The 17,866-nt window shown below is 38.5% G+C and overlaps 2 protein-coding genes across 6 annotated transcripts in view; one reads left to right on the top strand and one right to left on the bottom strand.

Moving 5' to 3' along the window:
- MED23 (mediator complex subunit 23) overlaps positions 1-1,305 on the top strand; it is a 42,337-nt gene extending 41,032 nt beyond the window's left edge. For all 3 annotated transcript variants that reach the window (XM_005684755.3, XM_018053224.1, XM_005684754.3), the window contains one exon: positions 243-1,305. In XM_005684755.3, coding sequence (XP_005684812.1) covers positions 243-410 — 168 coding nt within the window. In that variant the 3' untranslated portion in view covers positions 411-1,305. The remainder of the gene's footprint in view (positions 1-242) is intronic.
- ARG1 (arginase 1) lies at positions 2,291-17,587 on the bottom strand. 3 transcript variants are annotated; one of them, XM_013966479.2, is made up of 9 exons: positions 17,486-17,587; positions 17,035-17,235; positions 11,900-11,972; positions 10,580-10,754; positions 8,386-8,545; positions 6,543-6,637; positions 4,565-4,669; positions 4,211-4,347; positions 2,291-3,963 (listed from the first exon to the last, which is right to left on the bottom strand). In XM_013966479.2, the coding sequence occupies exons 2-9, from the start codon at positions 17,089-17,091 to the stop codon at positions 3,797-3,799; spliced, it is 969 nt and encodes a 322-aa protein (XP_013821933.1). In that variant the 5' UTR covers positions 17,092-17,235; positions 17,486-17,587; the 3' UTR covers positions 2,291-3,796. The 3 variants fall into 3 exon arrangements, with proteins under 3 accessions (XP_013821933.1, XP_017908352.1, NP_001272634.1); XM_018052863.1 differs by having other exon boundaries at positions 17,035-17,232; positions 17,486-17,502; NM_001285705.1 differs by lacking the exon at positions 17,486-17,587 and having other exon boundaries at positions 3,742-3,963; positions 17,035-17,119.

Genomic DNA, 17,866 nt, shown 5'->3' with positions numbered 1-17,866 from the left:
CAGATACACATACACAAATGTACATATATATAATATGTGTGTGAGGGACAACACATGCTTTTTTCAGGTAAGAAAGAAACAGTTTTATCTGCTTCTGTTAAAACACAAACTTTGAGAGAAACTTCTCATCCACCTGTTCCACCCCCTGGTTTATTGTCTCAGGAAATGTGTAAGTCACCTCTTTAAAAGTGGGAAATTGAACTTCTCTGGTGAAAATGTTTTAATGTGCTTTTGTTTTTTAGGTTGAAAAGATTATCTGTAATTTAAAACCGGCTTTAAAACTCCGTCTTCGATTCATCACTCACATTAGCAAGATGGAACCGGCTGCCGTGCCCCCGCAGGCCGTCAGCAGCGGGTCTCCAGCACCTCAGTCTACTCAGGTGCCGGGGTCCCTGCCAGTGACTCAGTGAAGTAGAGTGTGCTGTGTTGGAAGCAGACTCGAGTCTGTTCAATCTGAACCTGACGGTGCTACATTGTGGTGGGGTAGAGGCAGCGGTGTTCAGATTGTTTCATTTTGATTCATATGGTGAATCTGTTGACTTCCAACTCCTGTCTTCCCTTGCTTTGTCTCTAAGAGATCAAGTAAGCTACACGTTGTTCATGTCCACAACAAGGTATTGGAGCTACCTAGGAATACTGACATATCTGATCAAACAACTTTTACCAGGTACTCTCAATCTTTCCTGTTTTGGCCATTGTTTTTGTTTTTTTATTTAGTATTAATAACTTACTGAGTCTTCAAATCCAGTTTTAAAGGCACCACACATGTAAAATAGTTATTACAAATTCTTTTATACATAAATCTCTCTTGGTATATCTTTTCAACAAGAGATTTTTGTCAAGTGAAGGATTCTAGATTTCATTGCATTATAGGAGCAAACACAATTTCATATTCTTTTTAAAATGGCTTAAACTTTTTGTCGTAGATTTCCAAGTAAACAGGCTAATATTTCTATTGAGATAGATTGGCAAGTTTTTGCCTTTGCTGTGGACTAGAACTTACTATATGAAATGAGTTGGAAGCCATGTAAGAAAATAACATAACTTAAGAAAATCAACTTTCTTAAGACCTGTTTTTAAAAATAAATCAATTACTTTTCCAGGTTGACACACTTACCTGGCAGATGATGTGATTCTTTGAATTTTTATAGTCTTAAATTTTTTAAGTATTTATATTTTTAAATATCATATACATTTTGGTTCTTTAGAGTTTATTAGATTTTGAGAGACATACTGTTATTTTGGGAGGGTGGCATTAAGATTGTAAAAGACTTGGAAAATAATTAGTAAAATCTGTTGAATGAATAAATTGTCTTATTAATTACTTAGTTTGAATGAGCGTCTGCTGGGTGCCAGGCAATGTACTGGCTGGGTTAGAAGAGAGAACTGAGCCACCTCCATGGATTGTACACTATAGTCAGTGACTGACATTAACCTAGGAATTAAGAGGTGCTGATTTTTTTTTAAAGAATTAGTGAAGTTTATCTGTGAACTTCTGTTTCCAAACCATTCCTCCTAGACCTTTATCTTCTCCATGACTCATATTTTTATAATCATTGGATCTTTATTTGCCATGCAAAGACAGCTTAAAATTTGTATAATGGTATAAATAATTTTTCTAAGCTAATGATATTCTTAAAATTCTCCAGAAATTTTATACTAGAAATGATTTCAAGTATTACTCTTAACCTAGTTTCCATATATTCTTGCTGCCTCAAGGAATATATTACTTTGAGATCCCAGAATAGAAATAATTGTAACAATAGTATTATACAAATAGAATAAAGAGAAAAATTCCATGTCAGTTTCTTAAGGACTTACACATTCCAGTTAATTTTATTAAAAATTCAGTTTTTCCTCTCTAGCTTAAAAAAAGGGAATATGATTTCCCCAAATAGGGTTTTAAGAGGTTAGTATTAATCAGAGACATTAATAGAAGACAGAAGCTTAATTTGTGTTTAGAGTACAGCTGAGAAAAAAATACTCATATCCATTATATCCTAAAATGTTTCCTTTTGAAAACTAATGATAACTTTAGAGTGGCTGTGTTCACTAGGCGTTTCTGCAGTGTAGAAATAGTCATATTTGTGCTGTGCGGTTCAATAGTTAGTAGCTCCATGTGCCTGTTAAGCACTTACAGTGTGCAACTGAATATTTTATTAAGCTTTAATTAATGTAACTGCCTGTGACTGCTGTACTGGATAAGGTTCTCTAGAGTAAGATCCATTATAATTGCTCTTATCTAAAAGTTATTCAGTAAAACACTTATTCTACAAAGTCCATAGTGTCAACAGGTTTAAAATTCTGTATTGCAGGTAAACAATCAGATGGTAGAGGCTCTTTAACATATAAAGCTGTTATAACAAGAATAACAAAAGGGAGGGGATATATATATATATTATATATATACCTATGGCTGATTCATGTTGAGGTTTGACAGGAAACAGCAAAATTCTGTAAAGCAATTATCTTTCAATTAAAAAAAATAATTTTTTTTTAGAAAGAAAAACAGTAAAAATTCTTTCATGGAGCCTGCTTCATTACAGACTCCACTTTGAGTTCCATGTAAGTTGGAGGAAAGGGAAAGAGTTCACTTCCCTTATTTTGATTCTAGTTTATTTTCACTTACTTTTCCACTTCCTTCACTATATAATAGAGCTGAGATGAGTTTTTAGGATGTTCAGGAGTTCAGCCAGTGAGTACACTCTTAACTGCAATGAGTGAAAGGTGGGGCATTTGGAAACTTGGGAAAGTGTTAGTTGCTCAGTTGTGTCTGACTCTTTGGAACCCCTTGGACTGTAGCCTGCCAGGCTTCTCTATCCATGGAATTCTCCAGGCAAGAATACTGGAGTGGGTTGTCATTCTCTTCTCCAGGGGCTCTTCCTGACCCAGGGATCAAAGCCAGGTCTCCTGTATTGCAGGCAGATTCTTTACCAACTGAAATAAGTGAAAGGTGGAGCATTTGGAAGCCACAGGTAATTTTCAGTGAAATCGCAACCTAAATTAGCATATCTTAGAAACAAAAATATTTATTTCTTTCCTCTGTTTCCCAAAAGACTATCTGAATAGCAGCCATGCTTAACATGATATTAACCAATATCATGCTTGAGGTTTAAAAAAAGTGAAACATGGTCATCTAACATCAGTGAACTTAGAGATTGCCCAAACCCTATAATAATCCATTTTACAGATGAGGGAACCAGAGCAAAAGAGTTTAAATAACTTAACCAAGGTCTTACAGTGTTTTGGAGATAATAATTTCACAGTGGTTTTTGAAGTATTTATGGTAGTCTTAAGCAGGGTGTGTGTGTGTCAGTATCTGTGTGTTGCCTGTATTTAGAAACTTGTATAGGGATGACAGAATCTTACAAAGAGATAGAGGAGAGCAGTTTCTAGGCATTACAGCTTTGAACAACATGGAAATATGGTCCCTTTTCAGGTTGGGTAGCTTTATCTCCTGATTATCAGGAGTCCCACTATACATGTGGGGGCTGATAAAAGTTTATTTTTAATGCCAGCAAATTTTTATTTCGATATGAATGTATGTTTCTTTAAGGATAAGTCTTCTGCCAAAATGGGAATATAAACTTTTTAATTTCACAAAAGTTAACATTTCCATATCTTGAATTTCACACCAAGAGGGAATAGATACAGTTTATACTAATTGTACTAATATTTACCAAGGCAAAAGATTTTCCTGAAAGACCAAATCTTTGGGACGATAACTAACTTTAAACTATTAGATTTGCTAATTATGTCATTTAGCTGTGAGTTTTTTTATATGATGATTCCGTGTTTACTTTGGTGGTCTAAGGTAATCAATAGGTTTGTGGTTACCCTCTCGAGCAACCCCAAAGCAAGCCATGGTTATTGCTACTGTTGTGTTCACTGTTCGAGTCACTTCTTCTGGTGTCTTCCCCAGAGATGGATTCACTTCCATTATATCTAATCCTGAGAGTAAACCTATAACAACAAATGGAAATAATGTAATTTATTTCATAGCTGACATTTATAATTTAGTACAGACTGACTTGAAGTATTATCCAGGAGTGCAAAGAGGTAGTAACAACTGGAAACATTTCAGTCGTTGTATTATGCAGTGGGCATTCAGAAAGTGTCAAGTTGGGGCTTTGTTTTCAGATCAGGGAGGTATCAATATATATTGGCCAGATGTACACTTTCTGTTGTATTCACTCAGAGTTTTACTCACCTGTTTTGTAAATTTCTTCTGTGATGTAGAGACCTTCTCTGTAAGTCAGACCTCCCTGGACTGGTGTGCCAGTAGCTGGCGTGAAAGACGGGTCCAGTCCATCAACATCAAAGCTCAAATGAATTGGCCTTTTCTTTCTTTTAAAGGGTGGGAAAGGAATTCAGGTTAAAGTTGGTGGTTTAATATTTAGTAGAAAAATACAGTTCTCACTTTGTTTTACAAAAAGTAACAACCCTGTGAACTTTCATGGTTATACTTGCAGGCTTTGTTAATAACTTACGTTGACTAGTGTTAGTAGCAAGTCGTTTTAATAATATTTATGTTTATACACACACACACACAGAGGCATCATACCTTCCTAGTAGATAGCTGAATGTTTCTTCCATCACCTTGCCAATTCCCAGTTTATCCACTTCAGTCATTGAAAAGTATTTAATTCCCAGAGTTTTCAAAATATAGCTATGAAAGAGAAGATATTAAGATAATCTACAGTTTATAAGGAGGCTGACCCTCTTGTTGCCTTTTAGAGAAAAGATCAGTGTGGTAAGATTCAAAAATTATTTAGGGGGCTTCCCTCGTGGTCCACTGGTTAATAATCCACCTTGCAACGCAACAGACATGGGTTTGATCCCTGGTTTGAAAAGATACCACGTGCTGCAGAGTGACTAAGCTAGTATGCCACAACTACACACTGGCACACCAGCGTTCCAGAGCCCATGAGCCATGACTACTGAGCCCGCACGCTGCAACTACTGAAGCCCCCATGCTCTAGAGCCCATGCCCCACAGCAATAGAAACCACATTGAGAAGCCCAAGCACCACAACAGAGTAGCCTCCACTCGCCGCAACTGGAGAAAGGCCACATGCAGCAACGAAGACTCACCATAGCCAAAACATAAATCTTTAAAAATATATTACTCAGCCATTAAAAAGAATACATTTGAGCCAGTTCTAATGAGATGGATGAAACTGGAGCCGATTATACAGAGTAAAGTAAGCCAGAAAGAAAAACACCAATACAGTATACTAACACATATATATGGAATTTAGAAAGATGGTAATGATAACCCTGTATGTGAGACAAACAAAGAGACACAGATGTATAGAAAGGACTTTTGGACTCTGAGGGAGAGGGAGAGGGTGGGATGATTTGGGAGAATGGAACTGAAACATTTATAATATCATGTAAGAAACGAATCGCCAGTCTATGTTCGATGCAGGATACAGGATGCTTGGGGCTGGTGCACGGGGATGATCCAGAGAGATGATATGGGGTGGGAGGTGGGAGGGGGGTTCAGGATTGGAAACTCAAGTACACCCGTGGCAGATTCATGTCAATGTATGGCAAAAAAAAATACAGTATTGTAAAAATAAAAATTAAAAAAATAAATTAAAAAAATATATATATATTTAAGTTTGGTGAACTGTATGTATATATCAATAATTTTTAAACAGCAAGTCAAGGTAAAAATCACCTAAATACATACATATATATCTATATTGTTGCTGTTTAGTTCGTAAGTCTTGTCTGACTCTGCAACCCTATGAACTGTAGCCCACCAGGCTCCTCTGTCCACGGGATTTCCCAGGCAAGAATACTGCAGTAGGTTGCCATTTCCTTCTCCAGGGGATCTTCCCAACCCAGAAATCAGACCCACGTCTTCTGCATTGGCAGGCAGATTCTTTACCGCTCAGCCACCCGGGAAGCTTATATATGTATATACATGTGTATATAGATACAGGTCTAGATACAGATGGGTTTCCTAGGTGGCTCAGCAATAAAGAATCCACCTGCCAATGCAGGAGACATAAGAGACGGGTTCGATCCCCTGGTTGGAAAGATCCCCTGGAGGAGGGTATGGCAACCCACTCCAGTATTCTTGCCTGGAGAATCCCACAGAAAGAGAAGCCTGGAGGGCTACAGTCCATAAGGTTTCAAAGAGTCAGACATGACTAAAGTGACATAGCATGCACTTAGATGCAGATATAGATATATGGGGTTTCCTAGGTGGTGCTAGTGGTACAGAATCTGCCTGTCAATGCAGGAGACTTAAGAGACTATATTCTCTTATCTCTATCCCTGGGTGGGAAAGATCCCCCGGAGGAGGAAATGTGAATCCACTCCAGTATTCTTGCTGGGAGAATCCCATGAACAGAGGAGCCTGGCAGGCATGGGGTCGCAAAGAGTCGGGCACAACTGAGCATCTGAGCACACAAATACAGATATATAGACTTGGTGCTGAAAATAATATTTTCTCATTGACTTGACCAGCACGCCTAACATGAGAAAGGACAAAAAAGGAAGGTAAACCACATCAAGGAGTAAACTTACTGTTCCCCAGGGTCCACATCTCTCAGACCAATATACACAATGTCTTTGGCAGATATGCAGGGAGCCAACCAGTGGAATCCTGGGACCTCGGGCATCTAGAATTGCAATGGTTCCATTGGGTTATATATGCTTCTCTTGAGCAAATCTTACATTGAAAGCTAAGGACACATGTTAGATTGCATGTATCTTATATTCAGAACATAATATTCAAGGAAATCATTAAAATATAGTACAAAATTAGGAAGAGAATTTCTGTCCTGTGCTACCCTTGGTTGCTTTGGCCTTACCCAGCCTCGCCTGGTAGCCTAGACCTAACCTGAACCATTTGTCAGCATTTACCTGCCCTACACTCCTTTTCCACTGGGCCCTGTTCTCCTGGAACTCTTCTATAAAGAAATCAGTGTGCTTTCGTAGCTTCCTTCTTTTCTTCTCTTTCTCAAAAAAGACTTTATCCAGAGGATGGTTTAGAGTGGCTGATGAAAATTTTCAATCAGACCTTTGGTTTGACTATGTCTTCGAATGTCCCAGAGCCTAGCTTAGCTGTTCTCATGAGCTAACAATGCATTTGCAGGTGTATAAACCAATCATGTTGCTCATCTGTTTGGAAAATATTGCTGCTGACATTTAACATAAGGAGGTTTGGATCCCCAAGTATCATCACATTGTCCAATTTACTACAATTGTATCAGTAAAAATTGTTTTATTGGTAGCATATCAATACAGTGTTAAATCTTATTCTGAAATTTCATCTTACATTTTTTAGAAAAGAAGTTTCCAGGGAGCAAGGAGATAGTTCTCCCTCTTGTGGTTTAGACATGTGCCTCTCATAGCAAAGATGTTAAATAATAAGCCACCATAATCTGCATTTAAAATCTCCATGTTTGAAAAGGCCCTGTGTTGTGAAGGGGACACTTGGTTAGGATGAGAGGCTGTGGGTTGTGCAACAGAAAGAGGAGGCACCAGGAGCAGAGTTATGGTCCTTGCCTTTCTCCACATTTGGTATGTGTGTGTTACTCTGAACCTTGCTCACTTGGTCATAAAGGATGCCTCTCTGCCCCACCTAAGAATCAAAAGGATGGGGACGCTGAGGACTGAGGGCTCTTGCCCACCCAGTGAGGAGCAAGCACACCGTCTGTGGCCTCCCTCCCTCCACAGTCACCCACTAGTCTGCCTCGCCCCCCGACTTTGTGCTGCCTGCCCTTTCTAGAAGGATTATGTATCTGAGACAGCAGGCTGTGCCCTGAACCCTGTCCCCTCTGTCACCAACCCTTAGAACTTCTTCACTTAAGGTCTTCATCTCTCTAAATCTAAAGATGTAAGGGGCCAAATCTCATGCTCAGATGACTGTAGGAACAGAGACAGCACCCATGGAAGAAGTGTGGAGAGCACCGTGGTCCTGGGAACACAGGCCTTGCCAAGAATTCATACTGCCTTAGGAGAAGGCTCTAAACTGTAAGCAACCATATTCTCCACTTAGGAGTGGAGAATTGTGTTCCACCTTTCTGAGAGCAGAGAATCTACATAAACTATTTGGAATTCTGAGAGGAAAAAAAAATAATCAAAAGGGAAGCTACTCCTGAAGTCAGTTTGCAAACTATTAAAAACGTAGAGACACAGCGTCTAACTCTGTATCTGAGTCTAACTCTGTCCACCTCCCCCAGACCACCACCCCCTCCTGCCCCCATCACCACCCCCCACCCCCACCATTGCTTATCGGCTGCTGAGAAAATGGTTTGAAAATTAATCAAGAATAAAATGGCACAGGGGTTCTTACTTCCTTTCTGGCTTCTGAACTTCTGCTGAAGATAATTCTTTTGTAACAAAATACCAACCAGCTGTTTACCTTTTCCTTTAGTTCCTTCAGAAGGAAAGACACAGGTTGTCCATGCAAGTTCCCACTTGCGGTTGTCAGTGGAGTATTGATGTCAGTGTGAGCATCCACCCAAATGACACAGAGATCTGGGTGGACCCTGGCATGGCCAGAGATGCTACCAATCGCCATACTTTAAAGGAAAAGAAGTTTGTGTGAACATCAAGTTTGCAGTTATCAGCATGTTTATCATATCATTTACACAATATTCTTGCCTGATTTTCCTTTAAGTCAAAGTGGCTAATATTTCTGAGAGATTTTAAACTGAAGATCCCAATTAAACAATCACAATAGAGAAAGTATACATAACACAATATTTACTAACAAGTTATATTTATTCACTGTAACGACATTACTAAAAAAAACTTTCACTTTTCTTCAAAACAACCTTCTAATAAAATTGCAAATTCTAGTTTCACTAAAAATTAAATGTGTGAAAAGACAGTAGTCACACAAGAAGTTTTTCAGCATGAGATATCACTCAGTTCTCAGGGTTAAAACAGGCTCATTTTCTGTACTCTCATCTCTCTTGGTAAATACTTAATTCTCCCAAGTGAATTATGACAGAGTCCTCCCATTTTTCTTAAAATCCAATTATTTTACAATTGGGGAACATCACTCAGAACCCTAACATCTACTTCAGCCAGTGTATCCTGGACGCTCACTCTACTCAACGTTCAGATCCTCTGCTGGAACTTTCGAGTCTCCTGCTATGTATTTAAGGACTCATTCTTAGGCGGGTCCAGAACCCTCAAAATCCATCTCAAACACTCCAAGCTCCAGAAAACTTGCCAGAATGGCAAAGCTAAGTAGTATCTTACACAAAAGTTAAAAGACCAGGATTTGCCATACAATGTCTGCGTTCTCCCACTTGTGAATGCTCAGGAACCCTCCAGAGAACCGTGAACTTTCAGACGCAGTCCTTGGGGTTCAGGTATTGATGATTCAGCATGCTGTTTGCCCTTCAGGTTTGTTTTCCTTTGTCCATGTGCCACTCTTAAAATTCCCACTTACAAATTTTTTTACTTACAGAGAGCTCCGGTTACTCAATGTGAGTTTTGTCGCAGAAGTCCAGAAAACACTTTGGCTTTCAAGGAAAATATGGAGGGGGCTGAAGTAATTGACTCCTGCATTAAGAAGCATTGTAATCTTTGTACTTTTGATCTAATTGTACTTCTGATTGCATATCCTGGATTCCTTGAGAGTAAACATGGGAAGACTCATGCACAAACATTATCTTTGCCACATTATTCATAATGGTGAAATTTGAAAATAACCTGAATATCTGACAACATGGAGATATATATACATATATATAGAGAGAAAGATCATACCTAGATGAAATATCAAGCAACAGTAAAAAATTATGTTCGTGTGTATTGTGAGGTATTAATAACATAAGGAAATCTGTAGTGTAGATGAACAAAACAGGATAACACATAGAATTGTTAAAATTATATACAAGGGAAAAATTATGGCAGGAAGGAAATATAACAGATTTTCAAAATTCTAATAGAAATGGTTTTTAGAGAACTACAATTGCCACTGTTTTTTTCTTTTATATATGCATGCGACTCTTTGCGACCCGTGGACTGTAGCCCACCAAGCTCCTCCGTCCATGGGATTCTCCAGGCAAGAATACTGGAGTGGGTTGCCATTTCCTTCTCCAGGGATCTTCCCGACCCAGGGATCAAACCCAGGTCTCCTGCATTGGACAAAGACGCTTTAACCTCTGCGCCACCAGGGAAGCCCCAATGCATGTGTATTTCAAAAATTTGATAATTATTGTTTTGATAGTGGGAAACATGCTTTAATTGTTGATGTAAATAAGTTATTTCTATTATCACTAATTAAGTACAATAGGCTGACTTAATTTCCTCAGTACTTATTTATTTAGGAATGTAAGCTTGAATATTTTACTGAAATCCATTCACATACCATGTATTTTCTGCTGTCATAGAAAAAGGTCATAACAGACTTCAAATAGAGGGAAGTTTTTGTTCCCAAAATAAAGTAGTAATCAATAAAATTAAACAAGGCAGAAAATGTGGTATAAAGTATTGACCAACACTTTCCTTTCCTATTTTCTCTCTTCTCATGATTTTGGTTATACTTCCTTCACCGTATTTATACCAGACTCCCATAGAGATAAACATTAAAAAAAGACCTGTGGTCTCCGCCCAGGACAAGGCTGATCCTTCCAGTCTTCTTGACTTCCGCCACCACATCAGCCAGCTTTTCATTTGCTTTTCCCACACACCTTGGATTCTTCACCATTTGAAAGGGACTGTCATCAAGGTTATCGGCAAAGGACAGGTCCCCGTAATCTTTCACATCACACTCTATAATTAAAAGTTTTAGGTTACTAAAGGTGATTATAAAACAGACTGTAGGATGATTCCAACTTTACCAAATAGCTGTTATTTGAAAAAAAGAACCCGGAATGGCTATAAAACCTAGTGAAAGTAAAAACCATATCCACTATTACCTGACATCATCATCCCAACCTCACTGCACACTGGTGCCTGCTGTATCCTGGGTTCTACACCGCTGTCTGCTATATACTGGGTTCTCTGCAAATTCTTCTTGACTCAAGTCAGTTAGGCTAGCCATGAAAGTGTAACAGTGATAAGCTGGTTTGGCCTTGACACATGGCGACACTGTCTTGGGTTCTGTTCGTGTGCTGTTCACTTTTCTATGATAAGTTTGTTTTGTGTAGGTAATAAAAGGCTGTTTTTTTAAAAATATATACATATATATATATATATGGCTTCCCAGGTGGCTCAGTGGTGAAATGTCCACCTGCCAAGTAGAAGACCTGGCTTTGATCTCTGGGTTGGGAAGATCCCCTGGAGAAGGAAATGACAACCCCTTCCAGTATTCTTGCCTGGAGAATCACATGGACAGAGGAGCCTGACCAGCTTCAGTCCAAGGGGTCACAAAAGAGTTGGACACAACTTAGCAACTGAAGAGCAACAATATATATTTATGCCCAGAAAAAAAAGACACTGATATTGTCTCAACTTCCTTATACTATATTAAGAGCCCTTGGTTTCATCCCAAGCTGTTATCCAACCGAAGCCACTCAGCTTCCTACTCTGCCTGCCCATTGTACCTGCCTCGTAATGAGATTGTCTGAATTAAATAAGAATATATGATTAGCTTAATGCTTCCATGAGGTCAGGAAATAAAGGCTCTATTTTCATACTTTTTAAATAAAGAAATTACAGGTAACCTAAAGATTCTAAAGACCTAGACTATAGACCTAGACTATATAGTAGAGGGTTGAGAGGTACAAACTATTACAAATAAACTAAGCTACAAGGATATAATGTACAACATAGGAAATACAGCCAACATTTTACAATAACTGTAAGTGGAGTATAACCTTTAAAATTATGAATCACTATATTGTATAAATATGTAACATATAATATTGTACATCAACTATACTTTAATAAAAAAAATTGATTAAGTAAACAGTTACCTAGTTCTTTAAGTTTCTCAAGCAGACCAGCCTTTCTCAGTACTGTAGGGCCTTCTTCCACCCCTCCTCGTGGCTGAACAATGAAAACATAGAGTAATTTAGACATTATCATATCATCAAACCCCCACAATAGAAACCTTTTTCATTAATCAGTTGAAGAGTAACTATCACTTTTTGAGTACCTACAGGGTCAGGAATTTACATGATTTCACTGTCATCACAGCGAGGTAGATTGAATTACTCCTATGTCAAATATGAAAATATAGAATCAAAACTTTCCTACAGGCACACAGAGAACAAGAGGCAGAGCCTTAGTTCACATCCAGGTGGTTTGGATCACAAAACTCGCAGGTTCTCTTCTCCATCACATTATGTTACCAACACAGTGGACACAGTTTGTACAAAAGCACTCTGAGAGACAGAGATACAATGATCCAAAAGAGAGGGCTTTTGTGTTTGAGTGACTCACAAGTGAATAGGGGATTTGGATATTTATTAATAATTCCCTTTATAATACTTAGAGATTTGCATCAACACAGTTACAAGATATTGTAACCACAAAAACAGGATGTTCCTAACCCTGTCAGGGGTGGAGAAGTTTCGGAGAAGTCTGCAGGGAATAGGCTGACACTTCTGCTGAGTCCTGCAACATGAGTATGTCATTCAGGAAAATAGATGGGGTGATGAAGAAACTTTGCAAACCTGGAGAACAGCTTGAGTCAAAATATAAGGTGAATAAAAAGAGCGTGACATCAGACAGACCTACGTGCAGGTCCGCATGGTAGTAAGTTAGGGCTCTTGCGGAGAAAGGAGGCAGCAGGGAAAATCATCACTTGGGAGATGAACTCACAAAGACCAACCCACTATTTCAAGTTTTGACCTGTTTAAGCATGGTTGGCACAATTCTACCTCTGCTCTTTTTACACTGGGGAAGCTACCACGCTTCTTCCTTGCAGTAAGTCTTCTCCAGCCTCCTGGCAGATAAGCCATCTAAAGAAATAGTTCTTTTATGTGTCTCTCTGATTCCAATTTCCAACAAGGCTTTTCAATAGAAAAAGTTACTCTGCGCTGTTAGGTGGGAGTGAAAAAGTGAAAGTGTTAGTCACTCAGTCGTGTCCCACACTTTGCAACCTCATGGACTATAGCCCACCAGACTCCTCTGTCCATGAAATTCTCCAGGCCAGAATACTGGAGAGGGGCTGTCCTTCTGGATTCCCTTCTCCAGGGGATCTTCCCAAACCATGAATGTACCGTTGCCTCTTAGGCCTCCTGCGCCTCACCACTAGTGCCGCCTGGGAAGCCTGCCATCATGCGGGAAGATGTGCCAACAGACACCTGTGCCTATCCTCAGGGTTGCACTGTGGCACCAAACTAAGTGGAAATTCCTCCCACCTCAAATACCAGATGACTTGCCCTGACTACCAGGCAAATCCTCCATGTCAAGTTCCTGTCCCTGGCAGCAAGGGACTCCCCCCCAACACCATGCTCAGCCAGACACATTTGCTCCTTCACTTCACTGCCTTTTTTTGTTTGTTTGTTTAATATATATATTTTATTGAAGTGTAGTTGACTTAACAGTGCTTCAGGTTCACAGCAAAGTGATTCAGTTATACATATACACAAATATTATTTTTGAAATTTTCCATTATAGGTTATTACAAGATATTGACTATAGTTCCCTGTGCTATACAGTAAACCTTTGTTGCTTGTTGCATATCTATTTTTTATTAGAAATCTAGCATTCTATTCATATTAAGTCAAACAAGTGGAATCAAAATGTTATAAATTTTTTAGTTAGGCTACAATTTGTAAGTTTTCTGATATATATTATGCATACTATTTACAAGTATACAAAAACTCTGCCTGATAAAGGCTTGAGAAAGAAAAAAAGAGATGGAGAAACTGGAAAACAAGCTAAATGAAATGAGAACACTGAATATGAAATAAAAAAAGTGAAATGAGCTAGATAAAAGATCATCATATAGTCTAGTTGTTTTTAAATATGGCTGCTCATTGGAAAAATATCTGGAGCTTTGGAGAAAAAAAAATACCTGGACATTTGTATTTTTCAAAAAAATTTCAAGATAATTCTGATACACTTCTGTATTTTAAAAAGTGTTACATGTTTTCCTATTAAATGGTAGTTTTGATGATATAGACTTCTATTATTTGTCCAATGACAAATCATAATATAATGTACTAAGTGAGTAACAGGTGCATAATCAGAATAGTAAAAGATGCTTATCAGTTTTCACAATCAATAGCCAGACAGAAAATAAAAGATAATTACAACCGCAAGCCATAATAGGACTGCCTTTTTTTATGACTCCCGCCTTTACGCCCTCAACAAGTAGGTACAATTTCTTCTTCTTTAAACTCCAATACAGTGCTACTTGGCTGAAATTTTGCCTTGATTTTGAGTTATTTGTCATTGTTTTCTCTCCTTTATTAGATTTCTGTCCAATTTTCTCTACAGTTCCAGCACTGTATTTTTTAGTATACAGCTGACACTTAGTAGATGTCCAAAAATTGTCAGTTTCATAAAACTCCCTGACTTTTGCCCTCTCCCTTTCAAATTTTGAAACAAATCTTAAATACTCCTGACAAATAAACTTATTTACAAAACAAAATAGGCTGACAAACATAGAAAGCAAATTTATGGCTACCAAAGGGGAGATAGAGATGAGGGGATAAATTAGGAGTTTGGGATTAAAATATGCACACTATTATATACAAAATAGATAACCAAAGAGGACCTACTGTAGGGCACAGAGAACTATATTCAATATCTTGTAATAACCTTCAACGGAAAAAATTAAAATTATATATATATATATATAACTAAATCAAAAATAAGACCACTCTGAACTTTCAGAATTACTTAAGAAAAAAAAGAAGAAATCTTATACAACCCTTTAACTGATACTAAAATTCCTCCTCCGGATCTGTATAGGATTGACCAGGACAACCTCCCCTCCCCCACACAGATGCTCAAGTGCCTTACATTAAATGACAGTAAAGACATTCCCACAGATATGGAGGGCTGGCTGTATATTTACAATAGCACAGTTGTTCAGCTTCCCAGAGTGACACTTTCTAGCTTTTATCCTCTATCTGATTTAAAATGCTTCTCATGTTCGGTCTTTCCTCATTGTTCTTTGTTAGCACTGCTGACTTTGAGACTAGGCTCCAATCCCTAATTGACCACAACTCCAAGATCCGCTGTAGAACTAAAGATGTAACAGCTCAGGTCAGGAGCACAGGCTTTGGTATCAGTGTCTGGAATTACACAGTCAAAGCGGCGTGACCTTGAACACATTGCCATAGCCCTCTGAGCCTTAGCTAACACAATGGGACAATAGATATATAATACGTACTTCATTTTCGGTCCCCACCCCCTCCCCTCAACCACTGCCCTGCAAGGGCGTGGGGCTGACGATGGAGTTCTTTCTCAGACTCAACCTTCTAGTCATCTGCCCTTTAATCCTCTCCTTTGCTTGTTTATCCAAATTTTACGTCCCTTGACTGAAGACAGAAATTTATATGTTGGCTGATTTTTCCCTTCTATGCTATGGCGTAGAGTAGAAAAATCTCAAGACAATAAGCTTCATTCTTGTGTGTGTGTGTGTGTGTGTTTGTGTGTGTGTGTGTGGGGGGGGGGTCGGAAGTGTCTTACTCTTGCATGGCGCCATGTTTTAATAAGGAGGGGCTGTAGAGGCGGGAGGAAGAATCATGGAGAAAGGAAAATGCACCAGGCTATGTTTCAAAATGTTATCCCCTAGAGGGGCTGTTATCATCAGCACGTGGCCTTCTGCTGGGGTCCAGGGATCAGAGCATGTTCTAGCCATTTCCTCCCTCTCTCTCTCCCTTTCTTTCTTCCTTTCTCCCTCTCCCCCCCCTTTTCTTTTTCTTTTTCTTTTTTAATCAGTTATTTTATTGTGATTTTTGTTAGAACCTGTCATTATAGGTGAGCACATTGTGGAATTTGCGATTAAGCCCAGCATTACAAGAAATACCTCTTTGTCAGCAAAACTTCCCTGTGTTTCGGGAGAGAATTTTGAAAGATTTCCAAGGGAAGTGAAGCAGTTTTGACTGACATTTCAAATGCAGTTTGCATCTCTAACCTCTGACCTGTCCCAATTTGTTTTGTAATTAAAAAAAAAGTCACAGAGTGCAAAGCAAGAGTTCAGAACTAAGAGAAGCAATACACTGCTCAGTTGGGCAAACAGAAAGTTCTAAGAAACCCAAGAAACCTCATTTAAAACAACCACAACCTCAAAAAAATCTGCATGGTGAGTTTTAATTCACACTTTATCTTATTTGCTTTTGTTTCATTCTTCCCCCACCCCTTTAGCACAGACACTTGGAAGAGCTGAAGATATCTGTAATCTCATTAGATTTACCAGAATGAGTGTGCCTGGGCAAGGAAAAAAAAAAGACAGTATATTAAGTGTTGCTTGCATGTTTTAGAACTTGGGAGTTTGATAAATCCAATAGTCTTTTCAATGTGATCAATCTGTAGGTGGGTTTCCTTTTCCGCTTTTCTTTTTTCATCCCTCAAAAAGAGGTACGCAAAGAACTCCACCTAATCCATGAATCAACACTTTTATAGAATCATTAAAGCTCTAAAATAATATAAATAACTCAAAATGTTGATAAATCAATAATATTTAGTTTATTCACATTTTTAAAATTTACCACCCATCTATGAATTTTTCTAGGTATTAATTACATAACTAAAAAATATATTTTCTTAAAATTCTATCTCCTTCTACATATACCCAGTAACACCAATAGCGATAAGAGCATGGGAATCTAAATGAGTAGCTACAAGGCAGAAATAGTCTATTTCCACTCAAATAAAATTATTTTCTCAAAAAATGAGGAAAAGTTCGGCAGATTTAAATAAAACTGGCTGTGGCTGGGATTAGGTGTTATAGTTATAAATCTAATGTTATGAGTGGATATGTGACCATAATTATACAATGATGTAAAATGATGAAAAGACTTTAATATAAATTTCAGGTCAGGTTGTATCAGGCTGTTTAACTAACCAGACAGTAACACCTTACTAATTTTGAAATTTGTAACTTTCCTCATAAACTGCAATTATTCAAAGCCAGGTTTTGACTCACCTGGCCCTTTGAGAAAGGAGCTCCAATGACCCCTATGGACTGTGGCTTGGAACTCATGCTGCAACACTGCTCACCGCCGCACCCGAGGTCTCCAGGTAGTCGTCAGTCTCTGCAACTCTCAATGGCGGAGGGCACATATTTTTTTCTATTTATAATTGAGTTGAATCTGTTTACTCTAATGAGGAAGAGTGGCTCCACCTACTGAACCAAAGCGACAGTCAAGTGAAGTCCAGCACATTCATACTTGGAATAACTTTGAGTCCTCCTGAATCTAGGTCTCTAATTATGGAGCCAGTTCACACCCAGCTCACAAAGGCACCTGATAACATTAATCTTTCCTAATCATAACCATGATTTCTTAATCATAGTCATCTTTTCCGATCATAATTAATTATAACCACAGAAGAAGTGCCATAGTTCTAGCTGTGCAAACTCAGAGCATGGTACTTACCTCTTTCAGGCTTTACATCTGCCTGTGTCAAAAAACCGGGGACTGGCAAGATGGAGTCTCACATCTTTTCCAGCCTGACAACTCTGAATTCAGTTTTCACTCTAAGATTAATGGTTAATCTACAAGACACACCTTACAAACTAGAGGGGTAGGTCTCAGGGAAGGCAAATGACTTCCCTTTCTGATTATTAATTAAAGAAAAAATTAATTGCCTGATTAATAACCAGAAGTGTTACCATACTCATTTTGAAATAGCATATGTCTGTTGTGCTCAGTTGTGTCCAACTTTTTGTGAGCCCATGGACTGTAACCTGCCAGACTCCTCTGTCCATAGAATTCTCCAGGCAAGGGATCTTCCTGACCCAGGGATCAAACTCGTGT

This window comes from Capra hircus, chromosome 9, assembly GCF_001704415.2.
Source record: "Capra hircus breed San Clemente chromosome 9, ASM170441v1, whole genome shotgun sequence".
In the NCBI taxonomy this organism is placed as follows: Eukaryota; Metazoa; Chordata; class Mammalia; order Artiodactyla; family Bovidae; genus Capra; species Capra hircus.
Note: the sequence above shows the minus strand (reverse complement) of the source record. Positions and strands in the feature narration are given on the sequence as shown.